Here is a 23,444-nt window from a genome sequence, read left to right on the forward strand (position 1 = left end):
AATTTTATGATTGTTCTATTTCTATAAAAGGCACCACTGGAATTTTGATAGGGATTGCATTGAATCTGTAACTTGTTTTGGGTAGTGTCTATTTATTTGTGTTTTTTCCATTTCTTTCATCAATGTCTTATAGTTTTCAGTGTACAGGTCTTTCACCTCATTGGCTAAATTTATTCCTAGGTATTTTATTCTTTTTGATGCAATTGTAAAAGGGATTTTCTCAATTTCTCTTCTGAATGTTCATTGTTAGTGTATAGAAATGCAACCGTTTATTTATTTATTTATTTATTTATTTATTTATTTATTTATTTAGAGCTAGAGCTCGCAAGTGGCACAGGGGCAGAGAGAGAGTAAGATAATTCCAACCGGGCTCCGTGCTGTCAGCCCAGAGTCCAACATGTGGCTCGATTCCACGAATTGTGAGATCATGACCTGAGCCAAAATCCAGAATCAGATGCTTAACAGACTGAGACACTCAGGTGTCCCTGCAACTGATTTTTATATATTGATTTTGTATCCTGGACCTTCACTGAATTCATTTATTAATTTTAATAGTTTGTAGTGGAGTCTTTAAAGTTTTGTATATATAATATCATGTCATCTGCAAACATAGATGGTTTTATTTCTTCCTTTCTAATTTAGATGCCTTTTCTTTCTTTTTCTTGTCTAATTATTCTAAGGCTTCTAGTACTGTTTAATAAGTGGTGAGAGTAGGCATCCTTGTCTTATTCCTGATCTTAGAAGAAAAGCTTTCAGTTGAGTATGTTAGCTGTAGGCTTACATATATGGACTTTATTACGCTGAGGTACATTCCCCTATATACCCACTTTGTTGAGAGTTTTATTCATGGATGGATGTTGAAAAAGACATTTTTAATGAAACTTTACTTAATGTAAATTTTTTAATTCATATGGAAGACAAAGTAAAACCAAGCACTTCTGAAGGAAAGGGTGGAGAGTTCTCTCACCAGAGATCAGGACTTTTTATAAAAGTAAGAGCAATTAGGGGCACCTGGGTGGCTCAGTAGGTTAAGCACCCGACTTCGGCTGAGGTCATGATCTTGTGGTTTGTGAGTTCGAGCCCTGCATCAGGGTCTGTGCTGACAGCTCAGAGCCTGGAGCCTGCTTCAGATTCTGTGTCTCCCTCTCTCTCTGGCCCTCCCCTGCTCACAGTGTTTCTCTCTGTCTCTCAAAAATAAATAAACATTAAAAAAAAAAGGCAAGGCATAAAATAATACATATTATAGTATGATTACATGTCTATAAAATTCACACCCAACTAAAACTAAACTATATATTGTGGATGGCACTCTTAGTAAAACTATGAAAGGACACAAAGATCTTGTGGACACAAAGAGATCTGTGCTGGTAGTGTTGTAGTTTTTTACCTGGGTAATGGTTACATGAAAGTTCATTTCATAATTGTTTAAATGTCCACCTGCAGTTTGTTACATTATTTTTAATAATTTCCAATGAAAAGAATGACAATATATTAACTTCTGCTAGGCATATCTATCTCCGTAGGCATAAGTAGACAGACAGATACAAGAAAAAGAAGCTGACATACAAACTAACATAAATCAGAACTTGTTATTGAACAGGCAGATAAAACAAAGATGAAGTAAGCTAAATGATGAAAGGGTGCTAAATTGTGTGTGTGCGTGCGTGTAGCGGGGAGGGAGGTTAATGGATTTGGACTCTTAATTTATACTTTATTGAAAAAGAAACTAAAAATGGATTTAAATGGTATAAAACAAATCGCAGAAAACTAAAAAACAACAAAAATTTATAAAATTCATCACAATAATCATTTAAGGAGCTGACTACAAACACATTACAACATACACATTAAAGACACCAATGCAAATTAAAATTAAAAAGTAAAAGCACCTTCTGGAAATGGGTACATAGATATTCTTATTACATAAAGTCCATAAAATTTGAAAAAATAAGGATAGTAATAGGTAAAAAGGGCAAAATTTAGTAGTGAACAAGTTAAAGAGCACCATTAAGATGAAAATGTCCACTCTCACTAGTACTCACTATAATGACATGAAAACAATCCAGTATACCAAGAAATTGTAAAATTTATTAGAGATGATAATGGCATTAAAATTCTGTAAGGGAAAAAAAAGTCTATATTTTTTACAACTACAAATTGAGATTATACAAAGGTGAAATGACGTCAAATCTCCGATTTGAAAATACTTGACCAACCAGGATAAGATAAAGCACTGGCCTCCGGGCTCCTGCTCCCTGAACACAGCCAATGCACACCTGCTTCAGGACCCTGGAATGTTTGGCTTCCACCCTCTGTAATGTTCTTCCTTCCACTAACCACATACAATGATTTACTGCTGTACTTCTTCACGTTTCTGTCCAAATGTCACTTAACTGGAAAAGTTAGTCTTACCCCATCATATAAGATAGTATCCTCTACGCTCTTCCTCTACTTTGTTTTTCTTATTAGCACTGTTACATGACCTATATATTCATTTATTTTTATATCTCTCTCAGCACTAGAAGGTAAGGTCCAGGGATAGAGATTTTGCATGTTCTGTTCACTGTTCAGTGTTAAGAATAGCGCTGGGCATACAACAGGTACTCAATAAACATATACTGAATGAATCAATGTGCTGTCCTGTTTTAACTCGTTCATATCAAGTTTTGTTTATCTTTGCTAGCTTTAAGTTCTCAATGGAGGTACAGAGCCTTTATTTCCAACATTCTATCTAAAGTTAACGACATGCACACTCATGTATCTATGTGGATATAGTATCTGTGTGGATCAACTTCTCTTCTATATCCTTAGCCCTCATTTTTTCTGAGCTCCCTACTTTAGCCTCTTTTATGATGGTTCTACTTTATAGAAGCTATATATATAGGTGTGTTCTAGTACTCCTATTAAGCTATAAATTCTGAAATTGCTTATTCTTTTTTTTAATCTCTGCAGTACCTCTGATAGTACCTCACACATTCAAAAATCAGTAAATGTTTGTTCTAAGTATGAATGAATCAATGACTGTATGAGCTACTTCATCTAAAACACCCTAAAGAAAATAAGTCTTTGGCAATGTAAAAAAAAAAAAAAAAAAAAAAATGTCAGGAGACAGTGATGCTTCTTTAAGACTAAATACAAAAGAGGATGAGACAGTGATAAGAAATTAGATCCAAAATATGGATAGAAAGGAATATCATTAGAGAGTGTAGAGGAGGGCACTGGCTGGTTAGAATTGGGCAATTACAAGAGGAAATGGAAAGAAGTATAAGCGAAGAAAAGCAGGTAGAGTGTGTTAAGTAAGAGGAAAAGGTAAGGTCATTTGAAAGTTCATGCTGAAAGGCTTACTTTTGTACAATAGGCCTAAGGGGAGATTCCCAGAGAGCACCTCAAAGGTGCAGTCTCTCCAATGACCAACTGAGTAATTACCTGACGAGCTTCACTTACCTGGCCACTGGTCTCTTGTTAGTTCTCGGTCAACCAACCAGGGCTCCTTCCCCTGCTCCAAAAAGGAGATCACATCTGGTTTAGAAACAGAATGTCCTGCTTATAAAAGAAGTAAGGAGATAAGTTTATGATGAGAATATACCAGTATTCAAATTCAGTCCCTTCATTAAGAAAAGGTCAAAGAAAGGTATATCAGATTTATGAAACAACATAGGACTTGAAACTCCCCCATAACTCAGTGTAGCTTCTTTGTTCTAACACTACAATATTAAAAACATTCTTCTAAGAACAGGGTGTAGAAATACCTACTTGAAAGGCAGGTATTTCACATGGGAGAAAATAGAGCTTCTGACGGCAGAATCTGATTATGGACAGACGTCCTTACCCATTGAAACCAGGTGGCTGTAATTCTCCAACATCACATCTCTGTATAAATCTTTCTGATCATCATTCAGGCATTCCCACTCCTCCTGAGAGAAGTCTATGGACACATCACTGAACATCACTGACTCCTGGAACAACAACCATGTATATGACTTGATTAATAAAAAGAAATGTTTTATATTTTTGTTTTTGTTTTGTTTTTGGTGAAGGAAAGAGAGAAGAAAAGAATAAAGGGAGAAGTGAAAAATAGCAAGCATATAGAGTGGGGCTGGATGTTTCGGACGCAAGTGGAGGACCGTAAACAAATAAGCAGGACTGAATCTTGTGTTTCCATGTTTATTCTGTTTCCCCCAGACAAAATTAGGAAGGTACAAAATCCAGCTAAGAGGGGCATCCCAATTAAGTGAAATAGTATATACAAATGGCTAGCATAATCCTTGCCATTCAGTACATATAAGCTTTTTTTCTCTACTTGCCATACAGTAAGTCACCAACACATGTGAGCTTCTTTCTTTCTCTTCTTTTCCCAAGTAGCTAAGAGTAAAATTTCAGAATAAGGGATAAAGAGAAGACATTAAAACCATCCAGAGGAGAGCAGATCATATAAAAGACATCAAGAATCAGAGAGGCAATGAGGTTCTCAAGAACACTACTAAAAACAAGAAATGGTAAGAATAATTCTTCAATATGCTGATAAGAAAAGAAATTCTCACCTACATTCCATAACTAAACTATCATTCTGTTGTGAGGGTTGAAAAAAGACATTTCTAGACATAAAAGGACCTCATAATTTCTTAGGAAAGTACCAGAAGATGTGCTCCACCAAAAAGAAGGAAGTAAACCAGAAAAGAACAAGACGTAGTATTCAAGAAATAGGTGAATTAACACAGGAGAACAGTGAAGGAAAATCTCAGGAAAACCACAAAAATGGAAGCCTTGGGAAAACTATGCAGTAGTCTAGAGAGTAACAGGACCAGGTGAGAGCAGGGTGAAAAAGGGAATGGAGATGACAGTCTCCATACTCAAAACGAATTAATGTGTTTGATCAGATGGAAAAAATGGACAATGAAGGAAATGGGGGGGAAAAAAGCAATTAACCGCAGGAAAAATGAAAGGCTGTAATAGAATGGAGCTATGAGCTGGCTCATCAGTAAGCAATATTTGCAGTCATAATATTGTGTACACTACTGATTTGACAAAAAAAATTGTAATATGATTAATAACTATCAGAGGAAATGAAGGGTGCGATACAAGAATATACAATGTCCCTTCCACTTTGTAGTAAGTCAAGAGAGTAAAATTGATTCATCAAAAGATAGCAATTAAACCATATTCAAGACAGTTGAGGGCAATCACCTTTTGGGAGTGGGTGATGGGGCAAGATTAGAATAGCACTACTTTACTTGCAAAATGTGTAAAATGACTTTAAAAAATATTTTATCTCAGAAAATTAAATTTGCATAAAATTCAAGACTGATCCTTTCTCATGTCACACTATTATATAGTAAGAGTTAATTCCTTGTTACAACAATTTATTTTTTAAGAATAAAAAAAAATTTTTTTAAATTTATTTAGGCAATCTCCATACTCAACATGGGGCTTGAACTCACAACCCCAAGATCAAGAGCTCCTCTGACTAAGCCAGCCAGGTGCACCTTAATAAATTCTTTTCATTAGCATATTTTTTTCACTGAATAATATTCTATCACATGGATATAAAACAAGTTTTCTTTTGTTTTCAGATATTGATGTTAAAGTAATTTTTAAATTTTAAAAATTTAAATTTTTAAATTTTCAGATATTGATGTTAAAGTAAATTTTTAAACCTGAAAGGCTCATACACCAGGAGATCTTCCATGTACTAAGAATGATATCAAACAAAACCATTCCACATATTTTCTTCTTGGAAACCCTAGGTCTGTGATGATCAGGCCTTTTCCCTATGAGGTGCCCCTAATTATTCATCTCCATCTCATCAAATCACTGTCCAAGCAAATTAGATTCATTAACAAATGGGGAACACATTTCTATTCTTTTTGGCAGAAGTCTAAGACAGAAGATCTGAAGGACTTACTAAATGAATTTGTAAACGTTGCTTAAAAGAAGAGGGAACTGGGAAGGACACTGGGTTTTTATGAAGAAATGAGGGTCAGGTTCCTGAATGGACCATGTAAAAGGTTTTTTTTTGGAGCCTGGCCTCAATCAGACCATTTTTACATTATGTAATTAACAATCTCTTTGTGAGAACAAACAAGGATTCTTGATGGAATCCATAAGAATTTTCTGAAGGATTTATAATCTGATTAAGACCTCTTCGCAGAAACTTGTTAACCAACAACTTGGCTGGCCCTTAACCGTTACCCGTAATTTGAGAGTGTAAAAATCTTTAACCAGACCTTGTTTCTTTTTTCCAACAATGGTTATAGAACCAATTCTTTTTTCTATAAATATCTCCACCAAGAGAGAAATTTTTGAATTGACTTATTGAAGATCTTTCTCTTTAGAGCAAGGTTAAGAGAACTTTAGCACAGCTTTTAACTAAACTGTCTGAAAAAGTTTTTGTTTTTGTTTTTTTTTAAATTTTTTTTTTTTCAACATTTTTTTATTTATTTTTGGGACAGAGAGAGACAGAGCATGAACGGGGAGGGGCAGAGAGAGAGGGAGACACAGAATCGGAAACAGGCTCCAGGCTCCGAGCCATCAGCCCAGAGCCTGACGCGGGGCTCGAACTCACGGACCGCGAGATCGTGACCTGGCTGAAGTCGGACGCTTAACCGACTGCGCCACCCAGGCGCCCCAAGTTTTTGTTTTTTTTTAAACATCAAAAATATCATGATGAAGAAGGCAAATGTTTACATGTACTAGGGGTAAAAATAACTCTCTTTGAGCAAAAGGAAACAGCATCTCACCTGAGCCATGGCTTTGGTATTTGCAGAAAAAGATCAGTCTTCCTCTGGGATCCTTTTGGAAAAGGGCAGAACTGGAGAAGGCAAAAGAAGCTACATAAGATCCCACTTGCTGCATAGCTCCCAGATGATCATTCCCCTCTGTTCATCCCACACAAATACAAATAAAAAAGGGGTATCAGTGAGAAAAATGGGCAAATCTTTCATTATTCCCTACTCCAGAGACCTCAGGCTTTGAAGTAGATTTCAGCAATCTAATATGGGCTTGGAGAATATAGTATACATATATACACATCTACACACAAAGATATAATTTTTTTACACAACTGATTGCATATTATATACACTGTTATACACATTTCTATTTTTATTTAATGTATCTTAAAAAAAAATTTTTTTAACATTTATTTATTTTTGAGACAGAGCATGAACGGGGGAGGGTCAGAAAGAGAAGGAGACACAGAATCTGAAGCAGGCTCCATCCAGGCTCTGAGCTGTCAGCACAGAGCCCGACGCGAGGCACGAACTCACAGACCACAAGATCATGACCTGCAGATGCTAAACGCTTAACCGCTTAACCGACTGAGCCACCCAGGCGCCCCTTTACATAATGTATCTTGAACTGGAACGTAACTTGTACCCACAGAGCTGAAATTCCCTTAGCTACATTGTTTTTCATTAAATGGATAAACTTTTATTTAACTAATCTGCGGCCCATGACCATTTGGGACTGTTTCTTGTCTTCTACTATTACAAACAATGCTGTAATAAATATCCTTGTATAGAGGTGCCTAGGTGGCTCAGTCAGTTTAATGTCTGACTCTTGATTTTGGCTCAGGTCATGATTTGATGGCTCCTGAGTTCCAGCTCCAAGTCTGGCTCTGCACTGATAGTGCAGAGCCTGCTTGGGATTCTCTCCCTCCCTCCCTCTCTCTCTGCCCCTCCCCTTCTTGTGCACACACACTCACTCTCTTAAAAAAAATCCTTGCATATATATCATTTTACCTTTATACGAATTCCAAATAACTCCTAAAAGTTGACCATATACATTTTAGTTTGGATATACATTTGTCTAAACAGTTTTTAATGATCTTGTTTTGTACAATCAAGTTCTGTGTCCTGACCAAGAATTAACTGGTTGATGAACCAGATCCTCTAATCTTGCACAGTTTGAGACGATTTTTGGGATTAATGAATCTTAAGAAAACTGAAACCCAGGAAAGCGAACACAGCAATATTACAAAAACTTTAGGAAGATGATTAATTCGCGTAACAATGGGAAGAAATTAAAAAGTATAGAAATAATGTAGAAATGGACTAAATCCATATCACTGATGCTTTAGAAAAGCTTTTAACTGTAAGTGTAGTAATAAAATTTGTAATAATTGTATACACGATATGTGCTTAAGATGTTTAAAATGACCCAAAGAACATTATACTAAAATACTAATAGATGTCTAAATTGTTTAAGAGGAGTAACTTAATTTGAGATCGATGTTGAAATGTTTCATAAAATATGTTTTTTTTATTAGATATAGGAATATAATAAACTGAGCATTATAAAGGGCAGTGAACATACCTATGTACAAAACTCCTTGATGATTAAACAATTTATCAATAACTGTATGTAAAAGTGACCACCCAGGACAAAGAACCTTGTTATCAATTATTTAATGGATACATCTACCCCTAGCACTTACTGCATTCCACTAAAGGTATGTGTGTGTGTGTGTATGTGTGTGTATATATATATATATATATATATATATATATATATATATATCTCTTCTTTAAAACCTGAAAGCACTCCTTTAATATTTTTATTATTATTACTACTTATTAAGCTCTTAGTTTGTTTTTCAAATCGACCAACATAATCTATTATGTGCCAGGCACTGTGCTATATACTAAAGAATCAACAGTAATCCGGAAAGACTTGGAAACAACTCCTTCTCCCATACTTCTCACTTTAAAGTCCCCTTTTCTGGTCTCTCCTACTGGTCTTTCCTTGGTTAAAGGGACAATCTCAAGTGCTGCACCTTCCAAGTCAAATGAGCAAGGAAACCCCCCCCCCTTTTTTTTTTTAACTTTAGAGACAGAGTACACACACAAGCAGGGGAGAGGGGCAGAGGGAGAAAGAATCTTAAGTGGGGTCCACACTCAGCATGAGTGGAGTCCAACACTGGGCTCAATTCCATAACCCTGGTATTATGACCTGAGCCACAATCAAGAGTTGGACCTTCAACTGACTGAGCCACCCAGGTGACGTGGTCAGGAAACATTCTTATTTCAATAGCTCCATATTATGTCTGTTACATTCCCAACCCTCTTCATCTTTGCTCCTAGAGTATATCATCTCCAGCTGAATTCTTGCATCTGGGGAATCTGCCCTTTCCTTCTTCTTTTATTTTTTTTAAGTTTATTTATTTATTTTTGAGAGAGAGAGAGAGAGAGAGAGAGAGAGAGAGAGAGAGAGAACGTGCGCACAAGCGCAGGAGAGACAGAGAGGAGAGACAGAATCCCAAGCAGGCTCCACGCTATCAGCGCAGATCCCAGTGTGGGGCTCGAACTCACCAACCGTGAGATCATGACCTGAGCTGAAACCAAGAGTTGGACACTCAACCAACTGTGCCACCTAGGCACCCCTGACCCTTCCTTTTAAAACCAATAATCTCTGTGGCCAAGACTGTAGTATGTTTACAAAATGACCACATGCTGGGTATGGAGCACCGCCAAAAGATACCACTACAGACAAGAGAGCCCTCTGAAATCTACTAAATAAAATTTTTGAGAATTTTGCACTCTTCTAAATAAGCAGTCTTTTAATAAAAATATGTTTTAAATTATTTCCAACATTATCCTGAAAATTTCTCGTATACTAAGAATTGTATTTGTTAGTAAAAGAGACCTGAAAAGCACTTTAATTTTTCTGATATAATGAGAAGGCTAGATGTAGGTAGTGGTTGCCCTTGGCCTCCATGGTTGTTTTCGACACAATATCTATCATCCAATTAAAAAATGCTAGATAGGGGCGCCTGGGTGGCTCGGTCGGTTAAGTGTCCGACTTCGGCTCAGGTCATGATCTCACGGTCCGTGAGTTCCAGCCCCGCGTTGGGCTCTGTGCTGACAGCTCAGAGCCTGGAGCCTGCTTCAGATTCTGGGTCTCTCTCTCTCTGACCCTCTCCCATTCATGCTCTCTCTCTGTCTCAAAAATAAATAAACATTTAAAAAAAATTTAAAAAAAATTAAAAATGCTAGATATGCTCAGAGATAAAGCCAGAAAACAGAACCATGGACAATTCAGATATTAGAGTTGGCAAACAATTTAAAATAGCTTTAAAATAGTTTTAAAATGTTAAAAACAACCAAAATATAAGGAAATGGGTAAGATAAAGAAATTAAACAGAACTGAAATCTGTAAAAAAAGAACCAAATAGACAACCTACATCAGTAAATGAGGAAATCAAGAAGTTAGGGCACCTGGCTGGCTTAGGCACAAGAACACATGATTCTTGATCTCAGGGCCGTGACTTTGAGCCCCACATTGGATATAGAGATTACCAAATAAATAAACTAAGAAGAAAGAAAGAAAGAAAGAAAGAAAGAAAGAAAGAAAGAAAGAAAGAAAGAAAGAAAGAAAGAAAGAAGGAAGGAAGGAAGGAAGGAAGGAAGGAAGGAAGGAAGGAAGGAAGGAAGGAAGGAAGGAAGGAAGGAAATTAAGAGAATTACTGAACTCAGAGGCACCTGGGTGGCTAAATCAGTTAAGTGTCCAACTTCAGCTCAGGTCATGATCTCGTGGTTAGTGGGTTGAAGTCCCACATCGGGCTTTGCGCTGACTGCAGGGAGCCTGCTTCAGATTCTGTATCCCTCTCTCTCTGCCCCCTCCCCCGCTCTCCAAAACAAATAAACATTAAAAAAATTAAAAAGAAAAAAGAATTAATGAACTGAAAGACAAGTCAAAAACAAACAAACAAAAAAATCCACATGAAGTAGAAAAAAAGAACAGAACAGAAGTGAGTATAAGACAAAAGGGACACAGTCCAAAGATTTACCATATATGTAAGTGGAGTGTCTGAGGAATAAAAGAGATTGGAGAGTAATAATTGTCTGAACTGATTAACTGATTAAAAGCCTCAACAAGAGTTTCAAGCTCAGCAAACCTGAAGAATAATAAACAAAAAGGAAAACACAGAAAACAAAAAGCAAAACCACAACCCGAGAAAAAAGTTTTGAAAGTACCCAGAAGAAAAAATGTTACCAATACCACTGATGAAAATGAGAGGGATAACACAAATGAACAAAATCAAGAATGAAAACGTGAACATCATTATAGATGCCACAGACATTAAAAACATAATAACACTAATAACTTCATGCTCTTAAATTTGAAAGCTTAGATGAAACAAATTCTTTTAAAAACATGCCAAACTGGACAAAACAGACAAAAAACCTGAAACATCTGAAGAGGTAAATTGATTCCACAGTTTAAAATCTTCCTATCAAGAAAAGTTCAGGCCCAGATAGCTTCACCAGTGAATTCTTCCAAATTTAAGGAAAACCTTTAATCTTACACATAGTGAATAGAAAAACACAGGGAACTCTTCTTAATTCATTTTATGAGGCTAATATAAGACTGATATCAAAACAAAGACATAAAATGAAAATTATGGGCCAATATTTCTCATGAACATACATGCAGAAGTTCATTAGCAGATCTAACCCAGTGAAACTGTTAAAAAGTTTAATACTTTATGGGCAAGTAAGATTTATTTCAGGAATGATAGGTTGGTTCAAGGTATGAAACTTAAGATAATTTACCACATTGATAATAATAGTAAAAAAATATCCTCTCGAAAGACACAGAAAATGCAATTGCTAAATTCAGCCCCCATTAATGTAAAAATCTTAGCGAATGAGAACTTCCAACTTGATAAATAGCATCTACAGGTGTTCTGTAGATGCTAGATACAAGGACAATATACAAAAAAAAAAAAAAAATTGTACTTCTAGCAATAAACAACTGGAAAAAAAAATTAAATACCACTGACAATGTCAAATACCCAGGCACAAATATAATAAAAGATGTGCATTGAAAACTACAACAAATCATTGAGAGAAATTAAAGACCTTAACAAATGTAGACATATACTATATTTACTAATTGGAAGATTCAATATTGATAGGATGTCCATTCTCCCCAAATTAACATATAGATTCACAAACAAAACCCCAGCAAGGATTTTTCATTTTTGGTGAGAATTAACAAGTTGATTCTGACATCCAAGGGACTTACAACAGCCAAGACAATCTTAAAAAAGAAAAGAAACAAGGTTGGAGAACTAATACTATAGATTTCAAGACAGTGGCATTGATAAAAAATAAAATAAAATAGAATAGAATTACAGTCCAGAAAGAGGATGACAGTATATATCACCTGATTTATGATAAAAGCCTCTAGCATTTCAGATGTGCAAAGATGGTGTTTTCAATAAATACCATACACAAAAACTAATTCAAGATGGACAACAGACTTAAATATGAATGCTAAATCTATAAGAAAACATAGAGTATCTGCAGGAACTTGGAAATATAAAGATTTCTTTTCAAGATATGAAAAAAGCACTAATCATAAAAAACAAAGGGCTAAAAACCTGCTAGGAAAATGGGAGAAGACATATACATAGGCATAAGAAAGTACTCAAAAATGATGCCATGTTGAAAGGACACAGGAGCTAATTTGGAGTTCCTAATGGCCAAATCTGGGACAATTTGAGCAACAAATTATATAACAATAACAATGGATTAAAACTCATAGAACAGGGGCGCCTGGGTGGCGCAGTCGGTTAAGCGTCCGACTTCAGCCAGGTCACGATCTCGCGGTCCGTGAGTTCGAGCCCCGCGTCAGGCTCTGGGCTGATGGCGCGAAGCCTGGAGCCTGTTTCCGATTCTGTGTCTCCCTCTCTCTCTGCCCCTCCCCCATTCATGCTCTGTCTCTCTCTGTCCCAAAAATAAATAAAAAACGTTGAAAAAAAAATTAAAAAAAAAAACTCATAGAACAAAATAAGTATCCATTAGTTAATAAACAAGTAATTGAATAAACACATGAGGAATAATGGACAGCTTTTTACAGAATTTAATAAATATAGAAGGAATGATGGAAAGAGAAAACCACCACTAGGCACACACCACAGTAATAGTTGTTACAGACAAGAATTATCAATGGGTGAAAGTATGATGAGAACAGTATTTTTTAAAATTTATTTATTTAAGTAATCTCTACCCCTAACATGGGGCTCAAACACATGACCCTGAGATCCAGAGTCACATGGTCTTATGACTGAGCCAGCCAGGCACCCCCATGAGAACAGCAGATTTGCATAGTCTCTAAAGCATCTCCCCACAAGATACTTATTAACTAAAAAGAGAAAAATAGTTTTACAAGGAAGAAACCTGGCAGATACCATCTCAACCAAGTGATCATAGTTAACATTACCAGTAATGAGATATACTGGTATCATTATATGACACATTGAGAAGAACATAAACACTATTTATGTGATCTTTTAGCCAAAAATGCATAGTCTAAATTTAACCATGAGGAAAAAGCAGACAAATCCAAATTGAAAGACATTCTACAAGAAAACTGGCCAGTACCCTTCAGAAGTATCAAGGTCATGAAAGATGAAAAGAACTAAAGAACTATGTCTGATGGGAAGAGACAAGACAACTAAATCAATGAAGTATTTTATATTGGGTCCTGGAACAGAAAAGGGCACTGATAGGACAATTAGCAAAATTTAAGTAAGGTTTGTAAATTAGTCAAAAATCTTATTTCTGTGTAAATTTCCTGATTTTCATCATTGCACCATGGGCACCTAAGTGAAGAATACATAGGAATTCGGGGAGCCTGGGTGGCTCAGGCAGTTAAGTGTCCAACTTCAGCTCAGGTCATGATCTTGCAGTTCGTGGGTTTAAGCCCCACACTGGGCTCCATGCTGACTGTGTGAAGCCTGCTTGGGATTCTTTCTTTCTTTCCATCGCTCTCTGCCCCTCCCCCACTTGCACACTCTCTCTCAAAATAAATAATACACTTAAGGGGATGCCTGGGTGGCTCAGTCAGTTAAGCATAGGACTTTGGCTCAGGTTGTGATTTCATGATTTGTGGGTTCAAGCCCTGCATCTGGCTCTGTGCTGACAACTGACAGCCTGGAGCCTGCTTCAGATTCTGAATCTTCCTCACCCTCTGTCCCTCCCAGACTCGCGCGTGCTCGCTCTCTCTCTCAAAAATAAATAAGCATTAAAAAAATTAAAAAATAATAATAAATTTAAAAAAAGAATATATAGGAATTCTTTAAACTACATTTACAATATGAAAATAAAAAGTTGTCTTTAAATGAAGACAAAAAATTTTTAAGGGCCGTGAGTGAAAAGACCTGAACAGACACTTTAAAAAACAGGATAACTTCTGGGACGCAGCAAAGGCAGTCATAAGAGGAAAGTATATAGCAATCTAGGCCTTCCTAAAGAAGGTAGAAAGATCCCAGATACACAACCTAACCTTATGCCTTAAAGAGCTGGAAAAAGAACAGGAAATAAAACCCAAAACCAGCAGAAGACAAGAAATAATAAAGATTAGAGCAGAAATTAATGCTATCAAAACCAAAAAAGCAGAACAGATCAATGAAACCAGAAGCTGATTCTTTGAAAGAATTAACAAAATTGATAAACTACTAGCCAGTTTGATCAAAAAGAAAAAGGAAAGGACCCCAAAAAATGAAATCAAGAACGAAAGAGGAGCGATCACAACCAACATAGCAGAAATAAAAACAATAATAAGAGAATACTATGAGCAATTATATGCCAATAAAATGGGCAACCTGGAAGAAATGGACAAATTCCTAGAAACACATATACTACCAAAACTGAAACAGGAAGAGAGAGAGGCAAACCGTAAGAGACTCTTAAAAACTGAGAATAAACTGAGGGTTGATGGGGGGTGGGAGGGAGGGGAAAGTGGGTGATGGGCATTGAGGAGGGCACCTGTTAGGATGAGCACTGGGTGTTGCATGCAAACCAATTTCACAATAAATTTCATATTAAAAAATAATAAATAAAACCCAAATGCTATAAACTCTGAAAAAAAAAAAAACCTGAAATAGGAAGAAATAGAAAATTTGAACAGACCCATAACCAGTAAAGAAATCAAATTAGTAATAAAAAACCTCCCAGGAAACAAGAGTCCAGGGCCAGATGGCTTTCCAGGGGAATTCTACCAAACATTTATGGAAGAGTTAACACCTATTCTCTTGAAGCTGTTCCAAAAAACAGAAATGGAAGGAAAACTTCCAAACTCATTCTATGAAGTCAGCATTACCTTGATTCCCAAACTAGACAGAGATCCCACTAAAAAGGAGAACTACAGACCAATTTCCCTGATGAACATGGATGCAAAAATCCTCAATAAGATATTAGCCAACCGGATCCAACAATACATTAAAAAAATTATTCACCGTGACCAAGTGGGATTTATACTTGGGATGCAGGGCTGGTTCAATATCCGCAAAACAATTAACGTGATTCATCACATCACTAAAAGAAAGGACAAGAACCATATGATCCTCTCAATAGGTGCAGAGAAAGCATTTGACAAAATACAGCATTCTTTCTTGATAAAAACCCTCAAGAAAGTAGGGATAGAAGGATTATACTTCGAGGTCATAAAAGCCATATATGAAAGACCCAACACTGATACCACCCTCATTGGGGAAAAACTGAGAGCTTTCCTCCTAAGGTCAGTAACAAGACAGGGATGTCCACTCTCGCCACTGTTATTCAACATAGTATTGGAAGTCTTAGCCTCTGCAATCGGACAATACAAAGAAATAAAAGGCATCCAAATCAGCCAGGAGGAGGTCAAACTTTCACTCTTTGCAGATGACATGACACTGTATATGGAAAACCCTAAAGATTCCACCAAAAAACTGCTAGAACTGATTCATGAAGTGAGCAAAGTTGCAGGATATAAAAATCAATATACAGAAATCAGTTGCATTCCTATACACCAACAATGAAGCAAACGAAACAGAAATCAAGGAATTGATCCCATTTACAGTTGCACCAAAAACCATAAAATACCTAGGAATAAATCTAACCAAAGAGGTGAAAAATCTATACACTGAAAACTATAGAAAGCTTATGACAGAAATTGAAGAAGACATAAAAAAATGAGGGGCGCCTGGGTGGCGCAGTCGGTTAAGCGGCCGACTTCAGCCAGGTCACGATCTCGCGGTCCATGGGTTCGAGCCCCGCGTCGGGCTCTGTGCTGACAGCTCGGAGCCTGGAGCCTGTTTCCGATTCTGTGTCTCCCTCTCTCTCTGCCCCTCCCCCATTCATGCTTTGTCTCTCTCTGTCCCAAAAATAAATAAAAAACGTTGAAAAAAAAAAATGGAAAAAGATTCCATGCTCCTGGATAGGAAGAACAAACATTGTTAAAATGTCAATACTACCCACAGCAATCTACATATTCAGTGCAATCCCTATCAAAATAACACCAGCATTCTTCACAGAGCTAGAACAAACAATCCTAAAGTTTGTATGGAACGCGAAAAGACCCCAAACAGCCAAAGCAATCTTGAAAAAGAAAGCCAAAGCAGGAGGCATCACAATCCCGGACTTCAAGCTATACTACAAAGCTGTAATCATCAAGACAGTCTGGTACTGGCACAAGAACAGACACTCAGATCAATGGAACTGAATAGAGAACCCAGAAATGGACCTACAAACATATGGCCAACTAATCTTTGACAAAGCAGGAAAGAATATCCAATGAAATAAAGACAGTCTCTTCAGCAAGTGGTGCTGGGAAAACTGGACAGCGACATGCCAAAGAATGAACCTGGACCACTTTCTTACACCATACACAAAAATAAACTCAAAATGGATGAAAGACCTAAATGTAAGACAGGAAGCCATCAAATTCCTCAAGGAGAAAGCAGGCAAAACCTCTTTGATCTTGCCCGCAGCAACTTCTTACTCAACACGTCTCCAGAGGCAAGGGAAACAAAAGCAAAAAGAACTACTGGGACCTCATCAAAATAAAAAGCTTCTGCACAGCGAAGGAAACAATCAGCAAAACTAAAAGGTAACCAAAAGAATGGGAGAAGATATTTGCAAATGACATATCAGATAAAGGGTTAGTATCCAAAATCTATAACGAACTTATCAAACTCAACACCCAAAACACAAATAATCCAGTGAAGAAATGGGCAAAAGACATGAATAGATACTTCTCCAAAGAAGATATCCAGATGGCCAACCGACACATGAAAAAATGCTCCACATCACTCATCATCAGGGAAATACAAATCAGAACCACAATGAGATACCATCTTACACCTGTCAGAATGGCTAACATTAACAACTCAGGCAAAAACAGATGTTGGTGAGGATGTGGAGAAAGAGGAACTATCTCTTTTGCACTGCCGGTGGGAATGCAAGCTGGTGCAGCCATTCTGGAAAACAGTATGGAAGTTCCTCAAAAAGTTAAACATAGAAATACCCTACGACCCAGTAATTGCACTAGTAGGTATTTATCCATGGGATACAGGTGTGCTGTTTCGAAGGGACACATGCACCCCAATGTTTATAGCAGCACTATCAACAATAGCCAAAGTATGGAAAGAGCCCAAATGTCCATCGATGGATGAATGGACAAAGAAGATGTGGTATATATATACAATGGAGTATTACTCAGCAATCAAAAAGAATGAAATCTTGCCATTTGCAACTAAATGGATGGAACTGGAGGGTATTATGGTAAGTGAAATTAGTCACAGAAAGACAAAAATCACATGACTTCACTCATATGAGGACTTTAAGAGACAAAAAACAAAGAAGATGTGGTATATATATACAATGGAGTATTACTCAGCAATCAAAAAGAATGAAATCTTGCCATTTGCAACTAAATGGATGGAACTGGAGGGTATTATGGTAAGTGAAATTAGTCACAAAAAGACAAAAATCACATGACTTCACTCATATGAGGACTTTAAGAGACAAAACATATGAACATAAGGAAAGGGAAACAAAATATAAAAACAGGGAGGGGGACAAAACAGAAGAGACTCATAAATATGGAGAACAACCAGAGGGTTACTGGAGGAGGGATGGGCTAAATGGGTAAGGGGCATTAAGGAATCTACTCCTGAAATCATTGTTTCACTGTATGCTAACTAATTTGGATGTAAAAAAAAAAAAAAAAAAAAAAAAAACAGGATATACAAGGGGCACCTGGGTGGCTCAGTCAGTAAAGCATCCAACTTCAGCTCAGGTCATGATGTTGTGGTTCCTGAGTTGGAGCCCCAAATCTGGCTTACTGCTGTCAGTGCAGAGCCTGCTTTGGATATTCTGTCTCATCTTTCTGCCTCTTTCCAGCTCATGCTCTGTCTCAAAAATAAACAAAGATTTAAAAACAAAAAATAAATTAAAAAAATTTAAAAAAACCTTTGGAAAACACACACACACACACACACACACACACACACACCAGAATATCCAAATAGCCAATAAACCTGTGAAAAGATGCTGAACATCATTACCCATCAGGGAAACAAATTAAAACTGCGATGAGGAGTGCCTGGGTGGTTAAGCAACCAACTTCGGCTCAGGTCATGATCTCACAGCTCGTGAGTTTGAGCCCCGCGTGGGGGCTCTGTGCCCTCAGCAAAGAGCCTGCTTGGAACTCTCACTTTCTCCTCTCTCTCTGCCCCTCCCCTACTTGTGCTTTCTCGCTCTCAAAATAAATAACCTTAAAAAAAAAAAAAAAAAACTGCGATGAAATTCCACTACATAACCACCAGAATAATTAAAAGACTGGCAATCTCAACAGAGCCAATGTGGAGCAACTCTCATACATTGCTGGATGGATTGGTACAACCACATGAGAAATTGGTAGAATCTATTAAACAAATGCCCACCATATTATCTAGCAATTCCACTCCTAAATATTTAGCCAACAGAAAAGCATTTACATGTTCACCAAAAACAGAGAATGTTCATAGCAGCAATACAATCTGTAACAGCCAAAAAATGTAAACTATCAAATGTCCATCAACAGTGTAAGCAATTAATACATTGCAATACATTCCCATGTAATGACAACTAAGTACAACTACAGTGGACAACTTGGACGAATCTCAGACATAATGTGGAAGAAGCCAGGCATAAAAGAGCACATGCTATACAATTCCATTCATATGTGAAGTTCAAGAATGGGTAAAATTAATGGCAATAGACTTCTGAACAGTGATTGTGGGAGAAATAACTGGGAAGGGGCATGAGGGAACCTTCTGGGGTGCTGGCCATGTTCTTTATGTTGCTTTAGGAAATTGTGTTACAGCTGTATACTTAGGATTTGTGCACTTTATGCTCTATCTCCTAAACATGTTTTTTAAAACTGTGAGAATCATGTTTTGGTAGAAACATGGAGCAATGAGAAGTTTCAAATATTGCTGTGCAAGCATAAATGTGCACACCCACTTAGGTAATTATTTTGGTACTACTGAGTAAAGTGTAGGATATCATATGAGCCAGCAATTCCACTGTCAGGTAGAGAAACTCATGCACATGTATCCGCTGTAAAAGAATGCTGTGGCAGCGCTGTGTATAAAGTCGGAAACTAGAAACAATTCAAACACCCATCATTAATTGGAGGGATGAATAACAAGGGTATACTTCAAAGGATGTAATGCAAAGAAAACAAATGAACCACTACTATATTTAATATGACAATTGTCTAAAACATAGTTGTACAAATAAGCAAAATAAAAGACAAAAAACCATATGATAGCATTTGCAAAAGTTTTAAAACGAGGGAAAACCATAGTATAATATGTAGGTATACAACCTAAGTGAAAAAACCTCATATATTTATCCAGTCACCCAAAACATAATCACACGACCACCACGGGGACAGACAGCTAGCGGTAACCCATAACCAAAGCAACAGGGCCAACACCCTGGGCCTCAACGGTCACATAAGCACAACCACACATTTACCAAGAGGACATTCAGTCACAACCGCACTGACACAGGCACCACACGCCCGCAGATGGTCGCACAGTCACAATCACACTATCCACAGATAAAACCACATAGAATTCACAAGTACACCCAACTGTACTCTGCAGCACACAGTCACAGAGTCGCACAATCACACGCCCTAACGGGAACAAACACTATTATTACATCTACCGAGTCACAAGCTCCCCACACCTTCACACACAATGCCGCACGTGGTCCCAATCACTCACTCACTCTCTCCCTTTCTCTCTCACACACACAAACACCACCGAGTCACATCCAATCACACCAGAACAGTCACGAGCTCCCAGACCGTGCTGCACACGGGTAATCACTGGAAGCACACACCACAGGAACAGCTAGTTACAACCACACGGTCATTCACTACATACTACCAGCCAGACACAATCACACAACTTCAATCTTACCTCCTCCGCCGTACAGAGCCGAGCCTCCGGCCCCGCCCTCTCCTAGGGAGCCTCACCCCGGGCCTTCCAAGCTTCCAAAACAGCGGTACCCTCCACAGCGCTGCAACAGTTGTGGGTGCAGACCTGAGGGTACCGCCAGCGCGTGACTTGGAGGCTGAATTCACGCGAGAATCACAACGATGCCGAGGAGTCCTCTGGGAAATGTAGTCAGAAACTTACCTGTGGCAGGCAAGATGGCTCCCGGTCGCCAGAATTTCTGTCAGGGGGTAGCTGAGGCCCTGCTTAAAGGATTGCGCCCCCTCATGGAACCGCGCACCGGAGGCCTCACAAAGGCTGGCACGGCCTTAGGCAGTGGCTTCCAAAAGCTACTCTGACGTGTTTGAAATGGGGTTCCTTCTCTGGCCCACCCTCCTATCCTCAGGAGTTGTACGGACTCAGGAAGAGGAGGGCTAGTTTGGTTTAGGTAAGATAACTCGCACCATTGAGCCTTCTGGGAAATGTAGTTCGGAGCAGGGAGAGCGTTGGATGGACCCTTTGAAATTCGTCTTGATTCTTCACTGCTCGCGCCTGGCTACAGTCCAGAGACTTCTTGGGAGGGTCATTGCGCCCAAGGAGTGCGCAGACTTCTTTGGTCGCTTTTTCGGCCTTTGTTCAGGCGGGAGTTTGGCGTGGGGATCCTCTGTGCAAACGAGTTGTGGGATCTGAGCTTCTGAGACTTAAAGCTAGGGTGACCGAAAGGGAGGAGACTGGAAACCTGCGACGGGATTGGGGAGGTCCAAGGGGAGGAATTGCTAAACGTGAAACGGGTTTGGAAACGCCAAAAGGGAGGGGTTTGCGACGTTGCAAAGGGGGCTGGTATTATTCTGTGCTATTGATTTGTGTGTGAAAGTCAGGGCCTGAGGAGAGTGATGGGGCGGTGAGTCAGCCTTTGCGGGAAGCAAGTAATGGGATTCCAGGTGTGTGTGATTTAAGGTGTTGGGGGGTCGTGGGGAGAGAGAAACAGTACTCAGGATTTTGTGTCTGGGTGTGTAATTGGTAATTTAAATAAATATCATTGTATGACTGGGATTGTATCTTGGAGATAATCTCTGAGCCACAATAATAAAACAGTAACAAGGATAGATTTTCCTAGAATGTGTTTTTTCTTTAAAATATTTTTTAATGTTTATTTATTTTTGACAGAGAGAGAGAGAGAGAGACAGAGCATGAGTGGGGGAGGGGCAGAGAGAGAGGGAGACAGAATCTGAAACAGGCTCCAGGCTCCGAACGGTCAGAACGGGGCCCCACGCACGGGGCCCCACGCGGGGCTCGAACTCATGACCTCAGCCGAATTCGGACGCTCAACCGACTGAACCACTCAGGCACCCCTGTTTTTTTAAGTATTTTGGTGGGAGAAAGTTTACATAATTGAGCTGGTAAGTGAGTTAAAGCCTGACTTTTGGGTAAAACCAGTAGCATTGTTATGGAATTGAAATAAAATTAGCATTGTTCTCTTAAAAGAGAAAGTGTTTGAAAAGGACTTTTTTTGTTTATTTATTTTAAAAAATTTTTTTAACGTTTATTCATTTGGGGGAGGGGCAGAAAGAGAGACATACACCTAGAATCCGAAGCAAGCTCCAGGCTCTGAGCTGTCAGCACAGAAGACTGCTTGGGGCCAAACCCATGGACGGGGAGTTTATGACCTGAGCTGAAGTGGACCCTTAAGAGACTCAGCCACCCAGGCGTCCCTGTTGTTTTTGTTTTTGTTTTTTAAATGAACTGCTTGCTCTACTTAAAGTACAGACCTTGGAGACATAGCAGTTCAGTCTTCTGTGTTCTTTTAATGTCCTTGTGATGGGATGTAGGTCTAAAGGAGCTGATTTGTGAAATCCTGGGCTAAGAAATAAAGCATGAAGGTAGTGTGGACCATTGCAATAGCAGAGAAGTAAATTAGTGTCATTCCCATTTTATGAAGAGAAAAACTTGGCTTAGAGAGATCAAGGAATATAAGTTTATAGGTCCTTAAGGAGCCTACTCAGACAAACTAATTTAGTAATTCCCTCCGCTTACCCTCAGACCAGGTGGATTTTATTAGGTGTAAAAATAGATTGTTCCTAATTGCAAAGATGCTTTATCCAGGTATGTTACTACAGTTACTTTTAACATTATTTTTTGTTTTGTCTTTTAAATGTTTGTTTGTTTATAGTTTTGAGAGAAACAGTGGGGAAGGGAGAGAGAGAATCCCAAACAGGCTAAGTGCTGTCAGCGCAGAGCCCCCTGCCGGACTGGATCTTACTAACCATGAGAGCATGACCTGATGTGAAATCAAGAGTCAGGTGCTTAACCAACTGAGACACCCAGGCGCCTGTAAACATTTTATTTTTAAGTAATCTACACCCAACATGGGCACAAACTCACAACCCAGAGATCAAGAGTTGTATAGTCCACTGACTAAACCGGCCAGGCACCCAACATAATTTTAAATAAAAAGGAGAATGTAAGGTAGTTGGGTCTAAAATTCCTGTAAGTTTTATATATACAAACAAAAACTTAGAATAGGATAAAATTCTTCAGGATAATCTTAGCAAAAAATAAATCCTATTTAAGAAAAAGTTTAAAACCCTATGAGGATACACAAAAAAAAGGCTTAAATGAAAAATTATACCATATTCTTGAATAGAAATCCTTTATTATAAAAATGTCATTTAAATTAATTTATGAATGTAACATGATCCCATTGGAAATAATCTTTCTCTAGATAGGTAGGGGTTATTTTAAAGTTCAAATGGAGGGGCACCTGACTGGCTCATTTGGAAGAGCATGTAACTCTTGATCTCAGGGTCATTAGTTTGAGCCCCATGTTGGGTGTAGAGATTACTTAAATAAGTATTTAAAAAATAAAGGTCAGGGTGCCTGGGTGGCTCATTGGTTAAGCGTCTGACTTCAGCTCAGGTCATGATTTCAACGTTCGTGGGTTTGAGCCCCACATCAGGCTCTATGCGGACAGATAGCTCAGAGCCTGGAGCCTGCTTCGGATTCTGTGTCTCCTCTCTCTCTCTCTCTGCCCCGTACCACTTGTACTCTGTCTCTCTCTCTCTCTCTCTCTCTCTCTCAAAAATAACATTAAAAAAAAAAAGTTCAAATGTAAAAACAAAGGCAAGAACAGACAGTCTAATTGGAAGAAAAAAAGCAGTGTGGGGCATATGGGGCTAGTCTTAAA

General features: G+C 38.2%; 1 protein-coding gene across 3 annotated transcripts in view; it reads right to left on the minus strand.

Moving 5' to 3' along the window:
* ZFP82 (ZFP82 zinc finger protein) overlaps positions 1 to 21,372 on the minus strand; it is a 69,431-nt gene extending 48,059 nt beyond the window's left edge. Inside the window, exons 1-4 of one of the 3 annotated variants that reach the window (XM_058709462.1) lie at positions 20,246 to 20,396; positions 6,738 to 6,808; positions 3,830 to 3,956; positions 3,445 to 3,543 (exon numbers count right to left, since the gene is read on the minus strand). In XM_058709462.1, the coding sequence (XP_058565445.1) occupies positions 3,445 to 3,543; positions 3,830 to 3,956; positions 6,738 to 6,746 (235 nt within the window). In that variant the 5' untranslated portion in view covers positions 6,747 to 6,808; positions 20,246 to 20,396. Of the gene's footprint in view, positions 1 to 3,444; positions 3,544 to 3,829; positions 3,957 to 6,737; positions 6,809 to 20,245; positions 20,399 to 20,464 lie in introns of those variants that run through there. The other 2 variants (XM_058709459.1, XM_058709461.1) reach the window with 2 other exon arrangements.
* Positions 21,373 to 23,444: the final 2,072 nt, after the last annotated feature.

This window comes from Neofelis nebulosa, chromosome 17 (assembly GCF_028018385.1).
Source record: "Neofelis nebulosa isolate mNeoNeb1 chromosome 17, mNeoNeb1.pri, whole genome shotgun sequence".
In the NCBI taxonomy this organism is placed as follows: Eukaryota; Metazoa; Chordata; class Mammalia; order Carnivora; family Felidae; genus Neofelis; species Neofelis nebulosa.